Source organism: Harpia harpyja, chromosome 8, assembly GCF_026419915.1.
Source record: "Harpia harpyja isolate bHarHar1 chromosome 8, bHarHar1 primary haplotype, whole genome shotgun sequence".
In the NCBI taxonomy this organism is placed as follows: domain Eukaryota; kingdom Metazoa; phylum Chordata; class Aves; order Accipitriformes; family Accipitridae; genus Harpia; species Harpia harpyja.
Window position 1 is genome coordinate 17,500,618 of NC_068947.1, and position 25,919 is coordinate 17,526,536.

Genomic DNA, 25,919 nt, shown 5'->3' on the forward strand with positions numbered 1-25,919 from the left:
GTGTTTCCCTCACGATCTCTAATGGGAAACAACGACAGAAAAAATTATGCCTGAGTCATGCCTTTACTGATTCATGCCTGAGGAGCCCCAGTATTGGGAAGAGCCGTGCAGATAGTCAGGGAGAGCTGTTATTCAGTGGGTTTGAGGAACATTTGCATTTATCTTCACACAGCCTCTTGGCATTTTACAGGCTGTGGTGCGGGTAAGCGTCTAAGACGAAGTCCTGTGTGGGCAACGTAGAAGCCCTTCACCCTGAAGTCACACAGCTGCTCTCAGTGAGAAGCCCCTTGGATTTTTCGGGGCCACAGTATCTGGCAGAAATGGCTGCTTAGCACAATTTGTTGTCATAAGTTGGCAAGCAAGCAAGGGCCAGTAAGCTAGTACCATCTTACATGAAGCTTTCAGGCCTATCATGTTTCTGCTCCCAAGCACAAGAGGACAGGAAAGTGTCAGGTGCGTACGGCTCCTCGCCCTATGTCCCAAGCAAAAGCAACCCTGTTCTTGGGGCAACTCAAGAGCTTGGCAGATACCAGACCTGCCACCAGCAGATACCAACTCACGCATTGCAAGGAGAGATTGGACCAGACTAGGGGCTCAGGGAGCCTGTGCCCCAGGCTGCTGCTGCAGGAGCTGCAGCCCAAGATCACAGCCCACCCAGGGCCACCATGGGGCTCATAATGCAGTCCCATCCTATTTTGCACACTGTGGTGGGTTAACCCTGGCTGGACGCCACGTGCCCACCAAAGCCATTCTGTCACTCCCCCTGCCTCAGCTGGACAGGGGAAAGAAAATATAACAAAGGGCTCATGGGTCGAGATAAGGACAGAGAGAAATCACTCACCAATTACTGTCATGTGCAAAACAGACTCAACTTGGGGAAAATTAACTTAATTTACTGCCAATCAACCAGAGTAGGGTAATGAGCAATAAACCCAAATCTCAAAACACCTTCCCTCCACCCCTCCCTTCTTCGTGGGTACAGCTTCACTCCCGGATTCTCAACCTAACCCCCCAGCGGCGCAGGGCGATGGGGAATGGGGTTTACGGTCAGTTCATCACACGTTATTTCTGCCGCTTCATCCTCCTCAGGGGCAGGACTCATCACACTCTTCCGCTGCTCCAGCATGGGGTCCCTCCCACGGGAGACAGTCCTCCAAGAACTTCTCCAACGTGAGTCCTTCCCATGGGCTGCAGTTCTTCACGAACTGCTCCAGCGTGGGTCCCTTCCACGGGCTGCAGTCCTTCAGGCACAGACTGCTCCAGCGTGGGTCCCCCGCGGGGTCACAAATCCTGCCAGAAAACCTGCTCCAGTGTGGGCTCCTCTCTCCATGGGTCCGCAGGTCCTGCCAGGAGCCTGCTCCAGCGTGGGCTTCCCATGGGGTCACAGCCTCCTTCGGGCACCCACCTGCTCTGGTGTGGGGTCCTCCATGGGCTGCAGGTGGATATCTGCTCCACCGTGGACCTCCCTAGGCTGCAGGGGGACAGCCTGCCTCACCATGGTCTTCCCCACGGGCTGCAGGGGAATCTCTGCTCCGGTGCCTGGAGCATCTCCTCCCTCTCCTTCTTCACTGACCTGGGGGTCTGCAGGGTTGTTTCTTTTACATGTTCTCAATCCTCTCTCTGGCTGCCGTTTCTGTGTGTCCTGCAACTTTTTTTCCTTCTTAAATCTGTTCTCCCAGAGGTGCTACTACTATCGCTGATGGGCTCAGCCTTGGCCGGCAGCAGGTCCGTCTTGGAGCCGGCTGGTATTGGCTCTGTCGGACACAGGGGAAGCTTCCAGCAGCTACCCCTGTAATCCTCCCACTACCAAAACCTTGCCACGCAAACCCAATACACACACCTGCTATGTCCAGCCGGGCCCCGTACTTTTCTCTTGTTCACACAGCCCCAGAACGGCACAGCATGGCCCATGCATTTGCTCTGCCCTTTACAATCCCTGGTAAACTGTGCTGTAGGGCCAGGCTACCTTGTAATCTAAACAGGATGAGAAATACAAACAAGACAGGAGGATGTCCCCTCAGGAGAGAAGGACATGGTGGTGATTGATGAGGGGAGGGGGAAGGGATTGATAGCAAAGAAAGGTTTTATGGCAATCATTGGCCTAATAGAACTAAAATAGGACAATTTCTTATTCTGAAATCTGTCGGTGCTTCTTTGGGTGACCTTTGGCAAATCAATTCATCTCTGTCTGTGCCTCTGGTAAATGGGAATAATACGGCCTTGCTGTCTGGAGAATCTTTGGTAATTCTCAGATGAAAGATGCTTTATTGGTACCAGTATCATCCTTCATTGTCATTAGCATGATAGCAGATCTATCACCTAGCAACAGAGCAGCAACTCTCCCTGCTCTGGTTGTCCATGTATTTTTCTTGACTTTTGGCTGTCTAGCAGTCTGCTTTTCATTTAGAGAGACTTTACAGCTTGTGACTGTTCTTCTTCCCTTAACATTGCCTGCTACAGACAAGCACAGCTGCTATGTCCCATGTCCCCCCTGTCCCCTTTCACTCCCCCCTTTTACCTCTTCTCGGGCCCTGCTGTACATGCAAGTGGTGAGAGAGTATCACCATCAGCTGACACAACAAACATTTGCTTCTCCTAGCTAGGTACCTGAGCAGAAGTCTTGAACTTTAAAATATAAGTATAAACTTTATGTAACCTTTAAAATATAGTTATTTATCAGATTTGCACGAATTACAGGGGGGGAAATGGTAATCAGGAAACGTTCTAGAATTTTGCAGAAGCAACCATTTTCACAGATGTTCCAGGCAGCAGTTTTAAGGACAAAGATGCACGTACATAAATAACACCAACCACTGAGGATCAGGAGTCCTGCCAAGTCCTGTGATGCCTTTAGATGTCTGATAGGAGCAGTCCTTCCACCCTCAAGTGGTACATAGACCAACCTAAACCACTAAAACCATTAGCATCAGCAACAAATTGGAGAGAGGATCAAAGGGAAAGACAAGGATAGAAAAAGTATTGTCCATCCTTATTCAAGAAGAGCCATTCTTAATACTTATTATTCGTATAAGCTAGTATTTATATCATTATGTAAGGGAAGCAGTTTTAAAAAAAACACAACCAAAATCTCCAATGCTTGAGTCTGGGTCAGAACCTGAATCCAAGGTCAGATCTGTCAGTACATTACTGTGGTGAGCCATTAAGTTACCTTACCTCCACTGAGTTCAGTGAAGCATCACCAATTTCCTTCAGCTAGGGATTTTGGCTAAAAATACTTTTAGTTATTTTGCTACTTTCTCAGTTATTTTAAAGTGCCCATCTCTCTGATTTGAGGGAGGATGATCCTGTAGCCTAAAACATGAAGACGCACCAGTTCTGCTTGTACTGCAAGATACTTCAGGGACTGGTATCCCACTGCCCTTTGGGGGTGAGAGATTTGGTAGATTTGGCTTCTCTCCTTGGGAATGACTGCTATAAAACAGCACTCTCCCTGGGTCATCAGTCTGACACTTCACAGGAGGATAATGTGCCAGCGGGATGTTTATTGCCCAGTAAACCCCATGCTGTTCCCTTCGGTAGTTGCTGTAAGGCAGAGTGATTTCTGGCATTCAATGCATATGCAGCTCCTTTCTAGGGGAAGGGACAGGAGGGAGTCTGGATTTCAGATGTTTCTGGGTGCCGGTGCTGTGGGAGAAACCCACCCTTTCCGCCTCAGAAGATGGCTATCAGGAGGAGCACAGGTGTTCACTCATGGAGCTGATGCATCCATCATCATTAGGGTTCCTTTTAGAGAAAACTCTGTTAGGACCATTTCTTTTTTGAGTGAGGTTTTTTGTGTGTGTTGCTTTCTTAAATGTACTCTTGTCTCATGCGTGAAAAGAAATTATGTTTTTGGTGTCTTAGCTGGCTGTCAGGATCCATCTCCCCAACCTCAGCTTCCCCCAGTCTCTGCAGGTTGCTGCTCATAGGAGCTCTTCTGAGCCCTGGCAACCGTCTCCCCTTTCTCTGCTCCCAAAGAAGTGAGAAAAAAACCCAAGACTGGAAGACAAGTAAATATGGAATAAACAAAAACTTTTTCCCTCTGCCCCTTCCCATTGCCCTCTGTTCAAGCATGGCAGCTTGGAAAGGCTCCTCACTGGAAGACAGGCTATTTTTGTACTGCTTATGCAGCAGCACATTGAGGAGTAAAGGAGGAATAAGGCCGGTTGAATGGGAGCCTGAGTGCACTTGACTCAACGTTGCTAAAGCAGCAGATTTTACTAGAAGCTGCAATTTCTCCAAAGATATATGCAGAGGTACTTAGTTGCCTCCCTCAGTCGGCAGAGACAGGTCAGCTCCTTCCCAGGGCAAAGGCAGACCATTCAGTTGTGCTCCTCCATCGCTGACTCAGAGCAGGAGCCTGCCTCTCCCCATTGACTGGGAAGGAAGCTTCACTGTCTAGCTTAATGAGCTTAGTGCAGCGCGGGAGTGCCTTAGCGCAGGAGTTATGAATGTCTCCTGCAGCCTGTGCTGTCAACATCAGCACATGCATCTGAGTTACGGGCCTGATGAGCAACAGAGAAGGCATTAGTTAGATTTGATCTTATCTCCCTTTCCATGGCTGTCAGAAGCAGGGCTCACTCTCACTGGAAAAAACACCTCCCTAGGATGCGTTTTATAGCCCCACAGCTACTCGCTCCCCAAGGAATAGCTTATACAATAAATGCAGACCAGGGAGAAATATGGAGAAGTTGTGCACAAGGAATTTTAGAACCTGAATTAAAAAAAAATAGAAAAAGAAAAGCCCTTGGTGCTTGCTGGGGAATTGAGAAGGATTGAGATGACAAACTTAACAGCCAGTTGGAAGTAGCTGGTTGCATTTTAAAGGGGGAAGGAGGGGAGCATCACTGCATGACAAAAAGAGTAGTTGCATGAGCAGAGGAAGTAAGTCAGCTAAGCCTCCCGTGGATCAGTCCCACGGCTGGGGCTATGGAGCCCGTGGAAGACATGGGCTTTGACTGAAGCTTTCCCGCAGCTGTGGTGGTCACAGCAACTACATCCTTTCGTGTGAGCCGCATGCAACCTGAAGCCCATCCTCTGTGGGGAGACAAGCAATGGCTCCCTCCTCTACCTCCCTGTGTATTTTCATGAAACTTCTAGGAACAATATGATATCTGCAACTGCTGCATTCCTGTGAACTGCAGCTGAGCTTGGCCAACAGTGTAGAAATCACCAGGAAAGACAGACATACACACTGAGGAACAGGAAAAAATGTTGCAAGCCTGCCTGCTCCCACTCACCTTGTGTGTGAATCAGGTAACAGACACTCACTCGTGAGTTGTATATTCACATACAACAATATTCATGTATAGTAAAAATGCATGAATACATGACTGTAACCCTCAGTTTATATTACTAGTTATTAAAAAATATTGTATAGTCACTAGCTCTTTAAAACTCTGAAGGCACAGCAGCCGCTCCAATGCATCAATTACTTTTTCTTTCAAAGATGAAAAAAACCCCGCACATAGCTCTATCATGTTTCCAGGTCAGTACCTGGGCCTAAAGCAGTGCCGTCACCATGGTGCTGCCGGGGACTTGATACCGAGAATGACAAGGGTAATTGCCAGCAGTTTGCCTTTCTTGTCTCTAATCACCTGAGCACAAAATACAAACCACAATGGTTTTAAGAAACTGACTTTTAAGATTCCATTTAACATGCCTGAAAGGATTTGAGGTAAGGATGCTCAGTGTAAAATGCTTGTAAAAATTGTTTCCAAGATGTCAGCATCCCTTTAAATAGGCTGAGTCTGATCTTCTATAATTGCCATATAATCCCATCCTTCTAACATGGGATGCACAGGTAACTAATGGGTTTTCTAAACTGGCTGTGGGCTAGGGATTTGGTGTCTTCATTCAAAGAGGATTGCAGGTAACTGAATAAAGATGAGACAGGACTCTCTGAAGATGACACTGTCCATGCAAGCTGCTCTCTTGGCAATCACAATTTGAGAAGCAGAAAACATCCAGAGAGAAGGATGGGTGGGAAAGAGGAGCAGTTGCCTGAGTACACAGATGCTAGGCTCTCCCAGAATGCATCTGCAAAGACAGAAAAAGTGGAGGATATTTGTTTTATGACATCCTTTCTTCCTTGTAATGTTTGACCATCCTTAAATCATTCTCATAAGAAGTTTGCCCAAGTATTGCATAGAACAGGCGGTGAGTGGGCTTAGGTGGATGTCACATCCCCGTTTCCTGGAAGGATCGTTCAGCACACGCATCAGTGAACACTGCAAGGATTTTCATCCTCCAGTGCTGTCAGCCTGTGCCTTCTCAACACTTATGCATTTGGATCAGGTGCGGTAGGCGGGAAAGTCTCATCTTCCATGAAATCACTCATCTGGGCTACAGGGGGGATGCTCCATCTCTACCTCAGCCCCATGCTGCTGCCTGAACACCTTCCACAGACCTGGAGAGGCTGAGGAGCAGCAGCGGTAACACAGAGCAGGTCTGCTGAATCAAATGTGTCTCTCCCTGGTAAATTACAAGCAAGGAGGCCTTCTGCTTCTGCATCCGATTTCCCCTGCCAAGTCTCGATGCCCTGTCTCTGAAGGTACAATTAATCACTATGGAGACTGTTGCAAAGTCACCAGTTTGGGCTTGGTGTTTCAGCTAAGCACTAAGCAACAGGTGCTGGGCTGCTTTTTGGAAAGAGGCTTTTTTTTCACACTGGTGTGCAGTGCCTGAAGGCAAAGAGAGGTCTTTCCCTCCCAGCTAACAGTAAGTGCACAGGCCAGGTGCTTAGGTGGGACTTCCCAAAGCGGAAGAGTCCATGACACGGATCAGGCCCCTGTCACTGGTGGAGGTGGTGGGAGTCAGGGCTCGTTCATCAGAGGAACGGTTGGATTCAGATTCATTTGAAGGGTCTCTCATTCTTCATGCTAAGGGAAGGTTTTAACCTCATGGAAAACTCTGCACTGTGTGTAAAGCCTTGCAATGGCTCGCTCAGGGAGTCATCTCAGAAGGCAGAGAAATAGTGGAAGCTGCAGGTACGCAGGGTCCCAAGGTAGGTCTATGGGGGTGCACGAAGGCAGACCTCAAGTTTCCACACCAGGGCTCCCAGTCGTGTCTGGACCAGAGGCCAGACAGCCATAATAGCCCAGGAAAACAAAACCTGCTGAGTGAAACTGCGCCTTTCAGCAGCTACACCATGTCTGGGTGTGCAGCTCCTGGGGAGCAACACGTCCTCCCTGGTCCTGGCACGCAATCTGAAATGCAAAACCACGACCCAGGAAAAACCTGGGCTGGGGGCAGGGAAGGGACCATTTAGCTGTCATTTACAGACATGGTAAGTGTGTTACACACTCTAATCACAGCCCCAGGCCATCTGCAAGCCCAGCTACTCACTCAGAGGCTGGAGCACAAGCATCTCTCATCACTCTACCTATGGCTGCGGGCGTGAGTGGTGCGGTGGTCAGACGCTGCTCTGCCAAGCCCTGCACGAACACATCTTGGACCTGAGACTAGCACATACCTTAGACACGTGAGTCCTTTCCTGGTGCCTCGGCACAGGCAAACTGGGGGACTGCACTCAGCCGTAGGTAGTTTAAAGTGTCCTTCTGGAGAGCAGACCTAAATATGTCATCTTTTCCATTTGGAAAAGAGAGCACAGCTCTGTGAAAAAAACAAAATTCGGAGCATCCGTGGGATTTGCCAGATTAGAGACAAACTGCACTAAAGCACTGGCAGCTCCTTGCTGAATTTGCACAGATGGCTCTGCCCCATCCCTGCCCCCTCAGCAAGACAGCATGACATCGGACCCAGAGGAGAAGGGGAACAACAACCGTGGCTAACAACTGCACAGATTTATGCATTGAATGCTCTGCGCATTTCAGCAGCCTTGGAGGAGCTGAATCTACAACCTGACAGGCACTCTGTGAACAGCAGTGATGAATAACTGCATCCAGAGGCACCCCAGGATAGCAAGGCAAGCATTTTTTAACCAGGTGCTGCTGATGCAAAGCCATCAGCGCTACTCCATGCAAAACTCTCAGCACAGTTGAAGGTTCACATCCTCACTCAGTCAGAGGGAAAGGACAGAGGGGTCACATCCAGATGCATCTGTGGATGAAATATTTAAATGAAATGCTGTGAAAGGGGCCCTTGGGGCATGGTAATAGATTGACCTTGTAATGCACAAGACAACCCACCCTATTCTGGGGGTCTGCTTTGCCCCAGTTCCATTACTGTGGACCCCGAATAATTGTCCCTCTTCCCTTTCCCTGTGATTTCTTGACAGGACAGACACACTGAAATAAATGTCCACAGTGCAGTTTTGGCTATAAGGGGTATGGAATACCTCCCAAATGAAATGCGACAGAGCTCACCCGCTCCTGCTTGCATCCAGAGGCACCTAAGCCCTTAGGGACACACATGTCTACATGTGATTTAAAGCAGTTCTGCAACTGCTCTGCCTGGGCTAGGCCTGAGCCAGTCTCCAGGCAGTCCTGCCTGGTGGGGACCTGCTGTTTCAGCTCCTTTTTTAGCCTTCAGATGTTGCACCAGCCCGCAAAACTGCAGTGGAGATACTTGAGCTGAACTGAGCATTGTGGAGCAAGTACTGAATGGTTTGCTGGTTCAGCAGAGAAACCCAAAACACAGCTGCTGCAAAGGATAAGGCATGCTTTTAAAAGCATCAGTTCCAGCTATTTTCCAAGCTCAGGAAGAGGAAAGCTTAGAACTAGTTTCAGTTTTGGGAAAAGTACCAGATGCATTCTCATTTTATCTAAATCTGTGTTCTCAGACTTGGGCCATATGTCACTGGTGTTGTGGTAGTCCCAGAATACCACAGGGGTTTTGCCTTGTTACATGTCCTTTGAAAATAAAGAAGTTATGCACTCATCAAAACTGGCCTAACAGAGGTCTGGGACAGCAAGAGCCACTGGTGAGGCAGGAATTGTCTTTCTTTAATGCTGCAATCAGCAAAACCCCTGTGGTTTCCTCTATTTCTGTGCAGTTTCTACTCATTCTAAAAATGTTTATTTTCTGAGGTTGCACTGCTTCATTATGAGGAATAAATAATTAAACTATAATTATTTAGCCCTATTTCTGCACATGAAATTCTCTTAGCTACAGAGCATCATCCAGGACACGTTGTTTTGGCAGCTTTATATTCCTAAACACTTTCACTGCCCAAGCATCAATGTCTTTTCACCTGCAGCTTTGCACCCAGCTGTCTAGCCTAGCTGCAGCATAGCCTCTGCTAGAGTCTTGAGGCTGCAGAAATTTTAACAGCAGATTAAAACCATTCAGAGTCATGTGCAAGAGATTGGGGCCGGAAGTGTTGGTGACCTGTTACAGTTATCACTGCACGCTGATGGAGCATGGCCCCATTCCTGGCAACTGCAATGACACCTTTGCACAAGCTTGCCATGTCCTCCTCTGCCCACGCAGGAAAAACAGAGATTCTTCTGCCTCTGGGGCCGTGGACATGAAAAGTTGAGCAGGTTTTGCTATGAAGGCTGAGGCAGACCTATTGTTGAAGCCAGCACGTGCAGATTGATGCTCTTTCACATCTGAAATTTGCCTTCACACATAAATGAAGAGATAGGCCTTTGATTTCTGTTTATGAGCTGTCAGGAAAGGTCCTGCCTGGGAGCAGAACACCTGAGGGTGCAGTTCTCCAGGACCTTGGACTGGTCACAGGGGCTGTCCTGGCCAGTCGGGTGACGGGCACCCCCACCCCATCCATGTGCTCCTGTCCCCTCTCTGATGCAAGACAGTATATGGGCTCAGGGGAGCTGAAAACCTCCCCAGCAAGTAAGTTCAGCAGGGTCACCTCCTGAAGTCGCTCCTTGTGAAGTGTCGGAAAACCAGTCCCAGGGTGGGAGAGGCCAGAAACAGGTCAGCAGAGCTGGAGGAGGGTGGTGGGCACGAGAAGAAAGGGATGGAAGGTCCTGCCGCAGCCTTGGTTTTGCAAGGTTCGAGCTGTGGGACAGCTGCCCCTCATCTACTTTTTGTCTTCCCTCTGCCTGCCCTCTGGTTTCATCTGTCTGAGTTAATGATTAGTGTGTTGACTCTCGGAGAAAGCAAAACATGGCCGTCTTTGCTGAGATGATTTCTGCCATGCCATTGCTGCATGTAACCATGAACATAGGCATGGGACTTCCCCATGAACATCAGTATGTAGCAGAGTACAGACTAAAGTTAGATTTCCCCACTTAACATACAAAATAAGCCCCAGTGAAGGACCTCTACCCTGCTCTGTGCTAATAAAGCAAGCATCCAGCAGTGCTTTCAGAGCCACAGATTTTATCCCAAGGTCATTTGTGCTCAGCTGTAAAAGAAATCTTTCCTCCTTCCCCTTCAGGATGCGGGTCTCTGAGGGAGGTGTCGCTTATTAACTTTTCCTTCGACATTTCCTGGGCTCCGTTTGCCTCCAGTTCCCCCGAGGCAGCACCGATCAGCTCCACATCCCAGTTAAGCTCTGCTGAGCTGCTCGCACACCCCATGCACACCCCGGCCAGCTGCCGTGCACCACCCATTGCTCTTGACATCAGCTGGCAGCAGCAGCACCTTCCCACCGAGGAGATAGATACCCTCCTTTGCGCATCCCAAGTCATGCCAACATTGGTGGCCTAAGTTGCTGCTGTATTTTATTCCCATTAAACCTGCCAATCGCACTCGCTGAAGCATATCACACGTCTCACCTCGCTTGTGGGCTCAAGTCAGTCACTGGGAGGAGGAAACCCTCTATGGATAAGGCATGAGGTGCACGGAGGGAAGAAGAAGCCCCATGCAGCTCTCATTAACTGGTCCACAGGAACGATGTGGTTTGGCATCCTCTCCCAAGGCTGAGCTGCAAGCCCAGGGCTGGGCAGGGGGGAACGGGAACTAACTGCCCCACGGAAGCTGCTGAAAAGCATGCAGGAAACCTGCATGCTCCGAGAACTATTTTAGCTGTGGCAAAGAGTGGGAGAGTCCCATCAGAGAGTTGCCCCCCTGGGCTCCTGCCATCAGCCCGCTCCCCCCGGCTGGGTCTCCTCCACCTTCCCCCTTGAACCTCAGCTGGTTCCCAGGGCCAGCACCTGAAGGACCCAGCCCAAAGGCCACCTTCTTCTGCAGTGACCACCTGCTGAGCGGCAGGACAGAGGCTTGTTCTCTTTCCCCTCTCTCCTCTTCAAACATGCTTGATGAAACAGCTGTGTGCATTAAAATGTTAGCTGCAACACCCACTACACCGTTGTTTTCATAAATAAAGGCTGGTTTTGTAACTTGCAATTTTGCCATGTGGTTAAGTAACTAAATAAGGTTTGCATTGTGTGTCGCTGTTAAGAAGGTAAGCCTTAAACCCATCAGTAAAAAGCCTGAAGTTTTTATCAATAGCCCTGGGGTTCAAAGTAAAATCTAATTAATCCATAAACCATCACAAATTGGTGGCCTCTGCAGGGACTGGAGAGTTAAGCACTGATTTAAGACATTTTCTTTTGGGATAGCTAACTCCTCCATTTAGAAGACATGCTGTCAAAATGGACTTTTTCACCCCTCTAAAACTGTTTTGCACTAACATTTTACCTAATTGCTCTTCAGAAAGTGATAATCAATAAATGTGAGAGAGGAACTTTTGCTGGGGGAGTTACAGCCAGTGCCCTGATTAAAATGTTAGGGCAGAAGATCCTCCCAATTTTACAGACATTGTTGTGGGAGCAGCTCAGAACACCTGGCATTTGTTTTCGAGAGTGAACCGTTAGAATTTGTTGTGCTGCTTGTTTGCCAAGCTGTCGTGGTTTAACCCCAGCCAGCAACTAAACACCATGCAGCCGCTCACTCACTCCCCCTCACCCAGTGGGATGGGGGAGAAAATCGGGAAAAGAAGCAAAACCCGTGGGTTGAGATAAGAACGGTTTAATAGAACAGAAAAGAAGAAACTAATAATGATAATGATAACACCAATAAAATGACAACAGCAATAATGAAAGGATTGGAATGTACAAATGATGCGCAGTGCAATTGCTCACCACCCGCCGACCGACACCCAGCCAGTCCCCCGAGCGGCGAAAACCCTGCCCCCCCACTTCCCCATTCCTATATTGGATGGGACGTCACATGGTATGGAATACACCGTTGGCCAGTTTGGGTCAGCTGCCCTGGCTGTGTCCTGTGCCAACTTCTTGTGCCCCTCCAGCTTTCTCACTGGCTGGGCATGAGAAGCTGAAAAATCCTTGACATTAGTCTAAACACTACTGAGCAACAACTGAAAACATCAGTGTTATCAACATTCTTCGCATACTGAACTCAAAACATAGCACTGTACCAGCTACTAGGAAGACAGTTAACTCTATCCCAGCTGAAACCAGGACACAAGCCTTCGAAGAACTAGTTTTACAAGGTCAGGTTGGAGGATGGCCTTGTGTATGCATGGCAAGATGTGGCTGAAGACAGTCACGAGTATGTGTAAGGAATGTTTTTACCTTTAACTGTTCTGAGGACTGGCAAGCATCCCAGCTGAGCCAGATACGCACTCCTGTATTAGTAATATTGGCTGTATGCTGTTAGCTCTTTCTAGATCTTTGTTGAAACATATATAAGTTTGATCCTTTTGTGAAATAAATGGAATCTTGTACAGATAGCTTGAGCGCGTAATTCAGTCGCCGCACATCGTCTCTGGGGAGGCTTCTGCTCCACCTTACCTTCAAGGGTGGCTTCCCATTTCCCCACTCCCAAACTGTGATGGTGACCTTTTGCAGGATGAGCTCCAAGGCCTGCGGAAGCTGCTTGGAGGACTTCCCACCGATGCCATTGGGTGCTGATCACACACAGCAAGATCATGTCAGAAACTTGTCTCATCCCTCAAAACCTTCAGCAGCTCCATATCCCACCTCCAGCTTTCACTTAGCTATTGTGGGGGGGTAGCTTTGCCACCTGCCCCCGAAAATCCCTTGCTCCTGCAGTGCCAGGATCTTCAGGGCAAGGTCTTTTGGGGAATCCAGCTGCTAAAACAACCCAGCCTCCTCTCAAAAATCTGCCCACTGCCATTTTTCAAAGACTTACAGTCTGGTCCAATGTGGGTGGCTCTGACGGGGATGGACAGACCACTTTCCAGCACAAAGGCCACCCACAGGCGCTTTGAAGGCTTTCTGGGGAAGGGTTTGTACTCAGAGAGCTGGTCAAAGACAGAAGCTGGAAGAACTTGTGAACCTGGCAATTGCAAATCTGTATTCCCTCCTCCCTGCCAATGCCCTGTCCTCAGAAGTGACAGAAAAAATTTAGCTGAATTAAAACAGTGTTTTAAAAGTGGAGCCTAGCAACAGGCTCCGAAAACCCCATGTAATTTCCAATGGCTAATGCGTTGGTGTGGAAGGCTGAGAGATCTCAGTGTCAGGCCTGCCCGATAGCCTGGCATGTGGACGTGAGCTTTGCTGCACAAGCACCCAAGTAATTTCTGCTATCAGGTAAATGCCTCACAGATTGGATATCAGTACGTGCTGGATGTCCCCTGCAATAACACTCAGGACCTGGGATGAAAAAGACATTTCTGTCATGGATCCCAGATCAGTCTGTCCATCCATCCATCAGTCTCCTGAACGTCTGAGCCCTCCTGGCTGCTTTCAACCAAAGGAGGTCTCAAAAAATCTGAATTTTTCACATATTTTATGAGGATTGGTGAGCAGGTAGAGGAAACTCAGATCAGCTCAGTGGGGTGCACAGGAAACATGGGTCCAAGTCCACACACGGGCAAGTCAGAAACAAATTGTCTGGGGGCAGGTAGAGTTGGGAGGAAAAAAACCCATTTTATCTAACAGTCATCCCTATGCTATAAGCACAGGACAATACTTCTGTTTCCTTCTGTGAAAGAGAAGGAGGGAAGCTATTTTGAAATAAAGCCTCTGGTGGCCTTTCTTTTCTTTGTTTTAGATTGAGTCTGTCTTTTCTGGTTGTAGGAGATACAAAGAATTGGGGGATTTTTACATTTGGGTAGAAGAGTGCTATTCATACAAACAATAAATATATTTCTTTATGATCTAATTCTCAAAAATGCAGTAGTCCTGTTTTTAGATATTAACCAAAATTTTAGAACGAGTTTAGCACCTCACCCTTAATCAATCAACCTCTTCTTATTTCTTCTCTCTCGGGCTTTTCAGTGCCCTGGCATCAGCAGGCAGACAGTAGATATGCTCAGGTGAACTCCAAACCCTACTCTAGGCTCTGTCCTGATGCCCTTTGTTTCTAACAACAGCTAATTGCCCATACCTCAATACCAGAAAGCATCATATTACAGGCTTCTTTTGATATCAAACATTGAAGAGACTCAAAATGATTTTGCCTCTCATCCCCCTACATATATCTGCAAGCCATCTTTGTGAAAGATGATTACAGGCAATGCAAACATGCCCCGGGAAACACATGCCAATGTACACGGCTTAGGAATCAATGCTCAAGCAGCTCCCTTGATGGAAAACCTGCTGCAAATAGGACACTTGCTCACTTCTGAGGGAGCACGTTTCTCTCAATAAGGGATGACATAAAGTCTAACCCTCTCCCAGTATTCCCCAATGCTATTCCTGCTTGAGACCGCCTCCAATGCAAACCAGTCTTATAACCAGGACGCAGGGAGCTTGCTGAAAGACCGTAGGAGTCACACGTATTCATGAATTTGCCACATGGCTGTATTTCTGCACGTGAGTGATTTGTAGCTCTCAGTCCACAGAGCTATGATAACTTTTTAATAGGAAAACCAGGCCCTGGTGCTGTACCCAGCAGTTTTGTTATGCTCTAGGGAAGATACATGGAGGAGGAAGTAAAAGAGAAAATTGAGCATTTGTGACCACCGAGTATTAAAGAAGCAGGGAAGAGGCAGGCAGAATCCAAACTACTGGACACAGCAATAGCATCCCTGAAATTTCTGCTCATTTCTTGATAAGCAAGGCCCTTATGAGCTTGGGGTGCTTCAAACGGTAAAGTTTAAAGCTGAATTACAAATGAGCAAATAAAGGGGCAGCATCCTCTTGGGTGGGAGGTTCTCCTCACACCAGCTGCAGAGGGGCTGTATCTGTGCCACCCTACAACTCCCTTACGACAAGCAGAAGCTCTAGACCCAGCAACACGCTGAGAGTTTACCTGCCAGCCTCACGCTCTGCCATTGACACACAGCTTGCCCGGCAGAAGTACAGCAAAGCTGTACTGACCATCGAGTCTTTTTTCCCCCTCCCTTCCCTTCTTCCATACATTAACCATAGCCGCATTGCTGGCCTGGCAGAGTTGTGCTGGCTGTCTCCAGGGAGTCGCTGACAAAACCATCTTACCGGTGCACTGGAGACATAAAAGTTTCCTGCAAACCCGACCCTACCTTTTTGTAGCTACCCACTAAGGGATTTTGTTGCAAAGATCAAGTGATGTCAAGTGCAAAAGTACAAAAGTAACTGTTATTTGGTTTTAGCATTTGTAAACCTCGATACTCAGGAATTTAGATATTTATCAGCCCATTTACAGGAGAAGTATGAAGACCAACACCTGTAGCAACAGATGCTGATTTGTGTTCTTTGTCTTGCTGAATAACTTTGACACCTATTTTTCCAGGCAGAAGAGCCTGAACAAAATCACTTTTATCACAATGGATCCCAAACTGCTGTCCAGTCATCAGTTAGTTTGCAAAACCCTCTTTAAGTGCTTCACAGCTGCTCCACTGACTCCATTGGGTTCTGCACGCAAACAGCACCTCAGAAAGGCCCCGTAAAGCCATGGTGCTTCCGTCTTGCATCCAAAGCTCAGCAGTGCTCTTTTCCCCAATGCACGACCTGAAGTGTAAGGCGTATTTTCAGATCTTTCAAATAGGTTCATTATGGGCTTAGTACCAAGCCTATTGCAAACACCATAAAAAGACCTCAGCTGATTTTGGAGGTCTTCAGATCAGTTGTTCTAGGAAACAGATTTGTACGAAGGTAGGAGGAGGAAGAAACAGTACTTACAAGAATTGTGGGATCAACACAACAAAAATGCTCCAGCTGAAGCTGCAATGCCGATTGCCAGCTTGCATGGCTGTGCTAAGCTTAGCAAAGGTAAGACTGGTCCCTACAATCTGAGGAGTTTAACTCCAGAGGTGCAGAAAGCTGATCAGCAAATGCTTTTGTTTATAGCGCGGTGACTTCCTATGGCTGTTTAAAAGCTGGGTTCTCATCTGAACAGGCTGACCCTATTCCCTCCCTCATATCTGGATACAGCTACGTGTTGCTGAGGAGCAATTCATTCCCATCATTTTGGACCTCTGTTTTAAGGTGGGAAGAATTGGAGACACCTGTCAGCCTCCACCAGTGACAAACAGAGCTTGGATAATGACCAGAGACTAGATGCACAACTTGCAGAGGGCTAATATTAAGCAAGGGAATCCCACCTTGTGCCTTTTAGCTCACTCAGGGTTTATAGGCAAGTCAGCAGCCGGATTCAAAGGGATAGTCTTTGATGGGTGAACATAAAGGTGCTGGTCATCCTCTTGTCACCTCACCATTTTGCTGGTTGTTTTTGTACTTACATTATTCTTGCTAAATAGTGACCTGACAAACAAAGTCAGAAGTCCATGGTAATCTTGTTCAAAAAGTACATATATTTAATAATGATAACAAATACAATTTTTTTCCCCTGGAATTTCCACTACTGTATTTCAGTAAGTCCCTTCTATGGTCACTGCAGTTTGACTGTACATAGCTACTGTCTAAGCTGGATACATATGGTTATGTTTTAGCAGTGTAATACTCAAATATTCTCTATAAATATAATAAAAGATTTAACATTTCTGTTTTCATTCTGATTCTTACACATATTTACTGGGTTTTCACAAAAAATACATGTCTCTCTCCTGCCTCCCCCAACCTTTTACTGGGTTCCAAATAAACCTGAGTTTGTAATTCAAGTCAGTATCTGCCATCTGTTCAGGTACGCAAGTCCGACGCACACAAAAGATGGGATTTCAGTGGTCCCTGCTCACTAGCTTTGCAGCACAAACATCTTCTTAGCATGAAGAAAAAGAAAATGCTTTGATGTTTTTAAACAAAAGGAAGAGCTAAACTGGACCCCTGGGATGCACAGGTGCTCTGTACAAACAAAAGATGACATTTTTCAATCTGAAAATGAGTAACATTATTTCAGGGCTGTCTTTCTTATCATACTGGGATTTTTACGTATATTATTTTGCAGGTAGCTTAACTACCCCAGAGGCGGGTGTCCTCACTACACTGAAGAGTACAAGATGCATATGGACTCCCCCGTACCGAACTGATGGGCAGCTTCAGTGCCAAGGTGAAGGTCCCATCTGCAGGGATGAGAAGGGTGCTCTGGGCATTCACGCTCTGCTCGTTTTGCCAGCGAGCATTCCAATATTGAACAGTCCAGTCACCTGTTCTGTCAGTATTTGGATTAATGTCCAATTTTTTTATTCCAGATTTTGGTGTAAGGCCTGAGCTATGCTGAGAATCTGGAGCATGCACTCAGCTATGGGCTCTGCTGGGGACCTTCTCCCCTGCCTCTGATGGCCCTCCTCCCCCTGTCCCTGTGTATCTCTCTCATGCAACTGGAAGGAAAGCTTCTCAAACAGGGGTAACTCTCAGCATTTGCACAGACACGAAACCAACGGGGCCACAAAATTGTTTGCAAAAATATTGATGAAAACAGGGCTTAGATTCCTACCAATGGTCTCGATGCAAAATCCCTATCTTCCAACAACAACTCCAAGAAGATGACGATGCCTCTGTTGCCTGGGTTTTGAAATGACATTAAGTGGGTGGGCAGCAGTGGGGCTTATGCGGGCCAGGGCTGCCTGCTTGGGAACCAGACTGGAACAAGCTTTGTTGAGAAATCCTGTACACACAAACATATACACAAGCGCGGTACAGACGAAAGAAAAGAGTAGTCTTTGGCTAAACCTTCTGATTTATAGGAAATGGTTTGAAGACAAAAACAGAACCAAAAAAATGTTGCCAACCTCTCAGATGTATCATTTACTTAGAAAAACAAGACCGGTATGCAGAACATGGTGCCTTTTAAGAAAGTTAATCTTCATTGCTCATAACAATACCGAATTTTTGGTAACCACTGCATTACCAATCTTGCAGTATAAAACGGCATTGGTACAGGTTCATGTGTCCTTTATTAGTCTTTTTAGTTCACTGCAGTCTCTCAGAAAAGCCTTCAGGTGTGTCCAATGCTGCCTTGCTGTAACAGGGACTAACAGTCCTGCACATAGGTGTGCCATGGAACTAGTATGGCTGCAAAAATCAGAGGTGACTGGATTTTTTAAACACAGCATGTTGCAATCTGGATTGCTGTTGAAGCATCCACTTGCAGACCTACCATATGAAAAGAACAGGCGTCTAGTGTGGTGAATTTCCACATGATGAAATTTGTTTTTAAATAGTCATGTTTCTTCTGAGTGACATCCTTAAATCATCATTTTCTCTAGGAAAAAGATGATTCCGCTATTAGCTACTTTATGTAATTAACAGTAAAATCTGCTTTGACTTCCAATACTCCCACTTTTTCTGAGTGTTTAGATCACTTGTGTCTTTATTCAAGCTTCTACCAACTTCATCTTCTTGGCAGTGCTTGTTAGCAAGTTGACTTGGACATAGTACCTTGAGTTTTTCCACTTGTCTAGCCATGTGAACAATGCCTGTAGCAGTACCATGTACTGTGTGGCACAGGCAGATGGAGCGTGGACAGTCTTACCACAGATCCTGGATGGGACCAGCATTCATGGCACCACGCAGGTTACCTTGATGAATCAAACCGTTAATGTTTGCTGTTCTTCCAATCAACCTTACTACAGTACTAGATGAGAGTAGTGAAAATACATATTCACGTAGCTCTTTCGAGACATGTTTTACTGTACAGTTAGATGCCAAATGTTAATATTTAACAGCACAAGCAGAGCCCTTTTCTTTCAGCTTCAATATGTAGGACAATGCCTTCCTTAGAAGCAGACCTCTGATGTTCTATGTTGGATCACTGTGGTGTATTACGTAGTGACAGCAACATGCCTGTGGCTTTCCCTTCTTGTTAAAAGTAAAAAAGGTTAGGTCCCAGAGAACAGCAGTGCAAATCCCAGGATGTCAGACTAACACTGGCCGCTGACAGCATCTGCTGCATTGAAGGAAATCTGCGTGGGGCTCATCTGCTGCAGCTGAGGCATCCTCGCTTCCAGCGGCTTGTCGCTCGCTGACTGCATTGTCTGGTTCCTCTTCCGCAGCATCTGTCCGATCCCCATCATGGGGAATCTGCCTCTGCTTTTAACACAGTTGGGGCTACCCAAGGGGTTGTTGGAAACCAGCTGAGTAGGGGACACTGCGTCTTCCTTTGCCGGATATGCTTTTTCTTCATATGTGAAAGAGACTTGGGTGGGGTGGACGGGGGACGTACTCCCTGGCTGAAAAAGCGGAGACAGTGTCCTTTCACTTGAGCTTTTGTAAGGGAAATTCATTGGTGAGCCTAAAATCCTGTACTGATGAGAGGGGGAAACCTGGTCTATTTGGTCCTCTCTGTCAACCGACTCAAAGGAGTGCACAATATTCAGGATGAGAGGAGAGTCCTTTGCCCGGCCCCCGATTCGGGCCGGCTCCTGCTGCGGAGACTCCTGCCTCTTGAGGAGCCGAGGGGTTCTGGGGGGCGGCTGCTGGACTTCGAGGTACTCCAGGGAGCTGGAAGTGACGCAGCCCGTCTTGGTTGCCAGGGGTTCGTGGAAGGGGCTTACCACACTGCTGGAGTCTGCAAAGCAATCAGAAAAGGAACCAGAAGAGCAGATTGTATTTAATAGCACTGCCTTCTCTGCCTTACGGCAGACAGCGTCCAACATCACCTTTAACAATTTTAGGAGAGTATGACAAATGCACTAGCTAGAACAAATGGTCTTAGGGATATACTCAGAACCTAATTCCCTGACTCTCATTTGATACTTACGTTGTTGTTTCATGGGTAATTTATCTGCCACTTTCCTCAAAGGCAAGAAGAGTGCTTAAACTGAGTAAGACAAGGACATAAAATGGAAAACCAAAGATGTCTTCAGCTGTTTGTATTAATTATATCCTCTAAGGCCATGTCTGAGAGATCTCACATTTCTCCTTTCTTAGCACAACTTTGCATGGTTTTAACTGGGTCTGCGTACTGTATTCACTGACATACTTAGAGACACAGGGGACAACAGTGAGTTAATCCCTAATGTCTTTACTTGCATTTTGGAACAAAATCTGTTCTTGGTTTCACACATGTAAATATGGAGTAGCTGCACTGGCCAGATTCAGGCCGTTACAGTTGGAACAGATTTGCTGCATCGACTTCAGCGAGAATCTTCTCCCAGCAAGGACTGAATATAAATGGAACAATCTTTGCAGGATTTGGCCCAGTAAAACAAAACAGCTCATGGAGAAGATCTGCTCGGTTTCTACAGGACGCTGGCACTCGTTTATGCCAAGCTAGTCACAAGAAAACATGGTTTGCTGCCTTTATGGAAAGCTATCCAAGGAGCCTGCTTTGCTAGGTTTCCCCTAACTGAAAGAACAGCGGACTGGCAGTTAATCACTGTCCATGAGTTCCCTCGGTCTCAAACCATCTAAAAGGGGTATAAAATAATTTAGGTCTGCCAGCCCTCAGGTCACAACCACAAATCTCACATGTATTTCTTTTGAAAGTGATGGTCTTGGCAGGGTTTGAGACCTGAATGGATGTATGGGATGAAATCACTCACATTGAAAGTTGTTTGGGAAAAGCAGACCAGGTTTAATCTGACTAGTTTCTTCCCAAAACTGGTCAAAATCATTTGACCACTTCATTTAGGAAGTGTCAAAACATGGTTTCCATAAGCAGGGAAATGCTTTAGTTGAGATCTGAATGATTTTCAGGTTTCAGTTCAAAAAAGCAGGAAGAAACCTGAAGAAGAAAAAAAATGAACTACGTTTACTTCCTCCTGTGCCTCCCTCCCAAAAGGAATGACAAATTCTGAACAAAATGAGCCTTTTAAAATGTTTTTTACATTTTTTCACAAAAAGTACATCCCATTTCTGACCAGCTCCACGGACTACTGCTACCTTGCAGCAGAGGTGCCTGTGCTGCCAGACAAATACCACTTTGACATTTTTTTAGGTATAAAACATCAAATGATAAATTACCAAGTCACAAGAAAGAGCAAAAAACCACCATAAGCCACCACTCTAAATAACTCCCTGACACCACAGTAAACATTCTACATCACCGTATTTCCCCCCACTGCTCTGTAATGACCTCCCCTCACTTAGTTCCTTCATTTAACAGCTGGCTACATCACCTTCCTGCTCCTCAATGTCTCCCATCCACATCTGCACTACCACCACCCCATTTTGCCCGCTGACTCCTCTTTCCCTCCACTCCTTTCTTCCACCTCCTTTTGCGAGCAGGTCTCAGCCATTCCTCCCAGGCTGCCTCCTACCCTGCGTGATTAATGCTCTGCTCTCCTCTGGCTGTCTCGTCTTTTCCCTTCTCTGTTAATGCTTTCCCCTCTCCTTTTGGTGCCTGAAATTTGCTGGGGTTGGCAGTCCCACCTGCATTTCCTCTTGGCTGCCTATTTCCCCTTCCTCCACCATCAGCTGCCACACACTGCTTCTCCCAGGGATGCCACCGTTACCGGCACTCTCCTCAGGGTCAGGGATTTCTTCCCGTGCTGCCCCTTAGTCCCCCTTAGCAATACTGGTAGGAAGAAGCTTGTCTACCGGCTTTGGTTTGTCAGTGATCTGGGGTGGGTGTTGATGCTTTCAAAGCACCAGTGTGAAGTGCAGATGATTTTGTATAAGTATGTATAAATAGGGAAAGAAAGCTTTTTTTAAAACACTGTGGGAATTCTGTCAAATAAAAGAGAAGTAGAAGTGAGGATTCATGACTGCTGAACATCGTCATGGTTTCCTCAGGACGTTTCCTTCAATGTTTGGCTACGTTATCCAGTCCTCTTTCACATACCACCTCCAGAGCACACAGTGAATGCAAGCCCACGACTATTTACTAACAAACACACAACACACAAGATGCTCTCATTAATACCACGCATGCCCACGCATGCACATGTGCACAGGGACACACCACTGGTATCTCTCCCACTGACCTTTCTCCGGACCTCCAGCCTTGGTGACTTTCCGGTCCTTCAGCAGAGCCTTGGTGTTCTGTATCTGTGAGATAAGACAGGAAGAAGGCTGTCTATATGAAACTGGACTTTTCTCAGTTTTCTTTGGGAGCTGACGGTGAAGAATCTCCCCTTTCTTTTCTTGTTCTTTGAGTTTTTTGTCCTTTAAGTTGTAAAACAAACAAGAACAATTTGGTTTACTTAATGGAAATTTAAATGACCCCCAGACTTATAAGCACACCACTTACTGAAGCCAACTTAAAAACTATACATTTACAAGGAACTTATCCTGGCTACTCAAGATAACTGAATCTTTCATGTCTCATTTTCCTCTGATCTGTTTGACATGATTTCACGGCTCCCATCTGCTCTGACACTCACACAGTGTGAAAGTTGGTTTTGGAAAATTAAAGGAAAGCTTTCTCTTGGGAGGCCATTTGTCCTAGGACACCTCGTTGGAGCAAGTAGATGAAGGTTCCTGCTCCTTCATACCTGAAATGTGCCTCCCCATTTAAACACCGAAAAAAGGTCTTCGATTTCTCTTTATTGCACTTCCTCTGACATTTGAAAAGGTGAGCTGCAAAGCTTTAAAGACATTTAAACTCTTTGAGTCATTTATCTTCTGTCCAAACCAGATCAGGAGGAATACAGCCCTTGCTTTTACAGCATCTCTGCAACTGCACAAGACATGGAGGGGGAGAAAATTACCAACCCAACCTTTCACTGAACCCTAACTCCTTTTCGTGACGGGAAAGGCAGCTGAAGGTGGGATTGCAAGTGCATACATCCTAAAAGATAGGTTTGATCTTCAGTGATGACAGAGGGAAAACAGAAGTTGGGAATGGGGTCTGAAGAGGAATCCAATTTTCAAAGCACTGTTTTACAGTGAAAATTCATTTTATCTTTTTTCAACATGAATCACTAGATTCTGCAAGCTGCGTAACACTCTTTACCTGCCACTGATTACAGGGGGAGCTAAAAGTCTTACTTCACTTCTAAAAATCAGGCATCAGATTTGTGGCCCACATTTTGCCATTCCTCAAAGACTTCAAGAATCTCTCACCTTTCTGGAACAAATCTGTGTGGTCTGGTTTTAGATGTCAATCTCAAAAAAGTGGGGCTTTTGTTCTGGTTGCTTTGGGTTTGTTTCTTTAGAGGGGCTTCTATGTCACATTCTTTGTGTGGCTGTAATTCTCATTTAAGCAACATGTTTCACTAAGTCTTATTGAAAAGTCACTGTAACTACAAGTCTTTTTTTAAAAATGCAGGGAAGTTCCTTCACCCAATTATGTGCTGAGGCCTGTATTTTGTCTGATAATTATGCACTGCCAAAGGGCTGGCTCTCTTGATGATTTTCTATCGAAAGTTCATTAACATGAAGTCTATCGAAACCTTCAAATGCAAAGTAACACGCATACATGCGAGAGAGGGAAAGAAAGATGCAGAAGACAACTTGGGTTCTCTTGGGCCACTACACAGCTCTGGAAACTTATTAAGACACCTAAGAGGAAAATAACTGGATTGCACTTGTTATGATCATTCCCAGCTCAGACAGAGTTCAGCCCCCCACATAGAGGGTGTCTGGGCACTGCTGGGCTCATTAACCTTTGAGTTTTCAGAAGTTACGGAGTCAGAAGGAAGAGCTTCAGTGAATCATGAATTGGGGTTTTTAGTTTTATTACAGAAGTGGTTAGGTGACTTGGGAGAGTGAGAACCAGAGACCTTCTCTGAGTTCCTCGCTGTCTTCACATCTGTCTCCCTTCACGCAAGTGTTTTTTGTTGCCAGCCTTCCCTCCATCCGTCCCTTACCCCCTCCAATTTCTTTCCCTTTAGCTAGCTAAAGCTGGCTAATCCTTCCACGGAAACAAACCAATGCATTATGGAGCCGTCATCACTTTGCTTGCATGATACCTCTTCGTCCACCTGACGTCTTTCCCCTTGCCTTTAGAGGCTGTAAACACCTCTGTCACCGAGCATTTATTCCTCCCTGCCTGTGCTGTGCTTGGAACAACACAATGTCTGATCGGTCCCAGGCACTATCTGGGCGACCACAGTCACTACTGATGACGATGAAGTAATAACAACAGTAATAACAACAATAGCAATAATAATAATAACAACACTGTGTGAATAACGCCCTGCGACAATAGAGTCAGTGGGAGCTGTACAGTTAATTTTGAGCCCACCACACTATTTTTCCTCTCAGGGCTCTAAAACTCTGCTGCCAAGTTCAGTAAAGACTGGGCTCTACTGAATATCTTTTTTTAAAGGTACTTGTGAGGATGAGACCAAGTGGTGACTGTATTAAGCCTAAAGGAGACTATCAAGATTGTTAGCGGCTTTCTGCTATTTTGGATAGGTGAGGAAAGAATTTGCATGTCAGTTGCCGCAGCATCTGTCAGAATGCAGGACGTTTCAATGCTGCAATATTTTTAGCCTAATGGTACAAGAGCCAAGCCGCAGCTCCTCACCCACCAAGTGCCCCTGACTTTGCCTTCACACTGCTATGTTTTCTAAGCAGCAGTAATACAGTCATACCATACAATTAAAAGCACTCACAAAAAGAAAACTCACATATCTGGTGTTAGCAATTGATTAGTTTACCCTGGGTGAACATTGCAAATAGTCTTATAAGTATTTTTAAAACTTACTAACGTTATTTCTCTTAGGTGATGGTTGTGAGAGGGGAAACGACCAAGATCCTAAACTCCCAAGGTGCCACAATACTATTATATTTTAAAAGGAAAGGAGGATTTCCTTCAGGGGAGTTATAAAAGTTCGCTCTTCACTGTACCATGCACAGCCATGTAATGGCATGCTGTTGCACAATGCAGGAGTTGTACCGGTATGTTATACTTGAATAGGTTTGGCATTACATCATCCTCTGCTATTTCCTGTCCTGACCTCGACCCGAAAATCTACCCTTAGTCCCAGCAACGGATTTGAAAGGAAGATAAAGGGTATTTGCCTTGGCCATGTCTGAAATGGTGATAGGACAATGACACAAGTTCTTAAAAGTTGCAAATTTCCTCAGTCTGAGCCCACCAGCTACCCTGCGGGAGGCAGGTATCCCCAGCACTGGTCCCCTGGATTTGCTGGAGGGATGGCCGCTCATCACCTGAGGCCTCTCCAAGAAAAAGAGAGCTGGAGAGAGACAGACTGCTGCCTCCTTCCTCCCTGTGCTGCCCATCTGCCCTTAGCACCAAAACGAAATCAGCCTGCAAAACAGCCTGGTTACTTAGCACCAACAGCAGCTCTCAGCACCCTCAGCCCTGGCGCACTGATCCCACCACCCCAGGTTCAGAAACCTAATGGAGAAGAGGGGCTGGGCATGACCACTGCCCGTGTGCCCTGCTGCCTGCCCCAGCAGGCAGCCCCTCGATCAAGGCAAAGTCCTTATTTCACATTGCCGGAGTGAGGTGGAAGAAATTCAGTCAGCTGCTGAAACTGAAGCTGACCAGCTCTCCTCTCCCTGCTATTCCCATGGCAACACACGGCTACGCTCTCTGTGCAGTGTCTGCCTCGGGACCAGTGCCTCCTAGTTTCCCTCTGGAAATGGGGGATGATAAGAAGACTCTATGTGCAGCTCATGAACATGCCTAAGATTATGAAATCTGTATCCCTGGGTCCAAGTGGTACCCACTGATCCCACTGGCACAAGCTAGATGCTACCAGGGCTATGTTCCCATCCATATGAAGGCATTTTAGGAGAGATGTCTGCCAGTTATAAAGGGCAGTAGCATCCCAGGGTCTGTATTCACCCACGTGTGCTGCTGTAACTGTCCTGGTACAGTAATGGTAACACAATCCCCTTGTGTAAATACAGCTAAAGCAATATAAACCATGCTTTATA

The 25,919-nt window shown here is 46.6% G+C and overlaps 1 protein-coding gene across 2 annotated transcripts in view; it reads right to left on the minus strand.

The window, feature by feature from the left end:
- Positions 1 to 16,517: 16,517 nt before the first annotated feature.
- The window catches only part of HUNK (hormonally up-regulated Neu-associated kinase), a 59,455-nt gene continuing 50,053 nt past the window's right edge, over positions 16,518 to 25,919 (minus strand). Inside the window, exons 9-10 of one of the 2 annotated variants that reach the window (XM_052794863.1) lie at positions 22,049 to 22,112; positions 16,518 to 19,689 (exon numbers count right to left, since the gene is read on the minus strand). In XM_052794863.1, the coding sequence (XP_052650823.1) occupies positions 19,043 to 19,689; positions 22,049 to 22,112 (711 nt within the window). In that variant the 3' untranslated portion in view covers positions 16,518 to 19,042. Of the gene's footprint in view, positions 19,690 to 22,048; positions 22,230 to 25,919 lie in introns of both variants that reach the window. The other variant, XM_052794862.1, reaches the window with a different exon arrangement.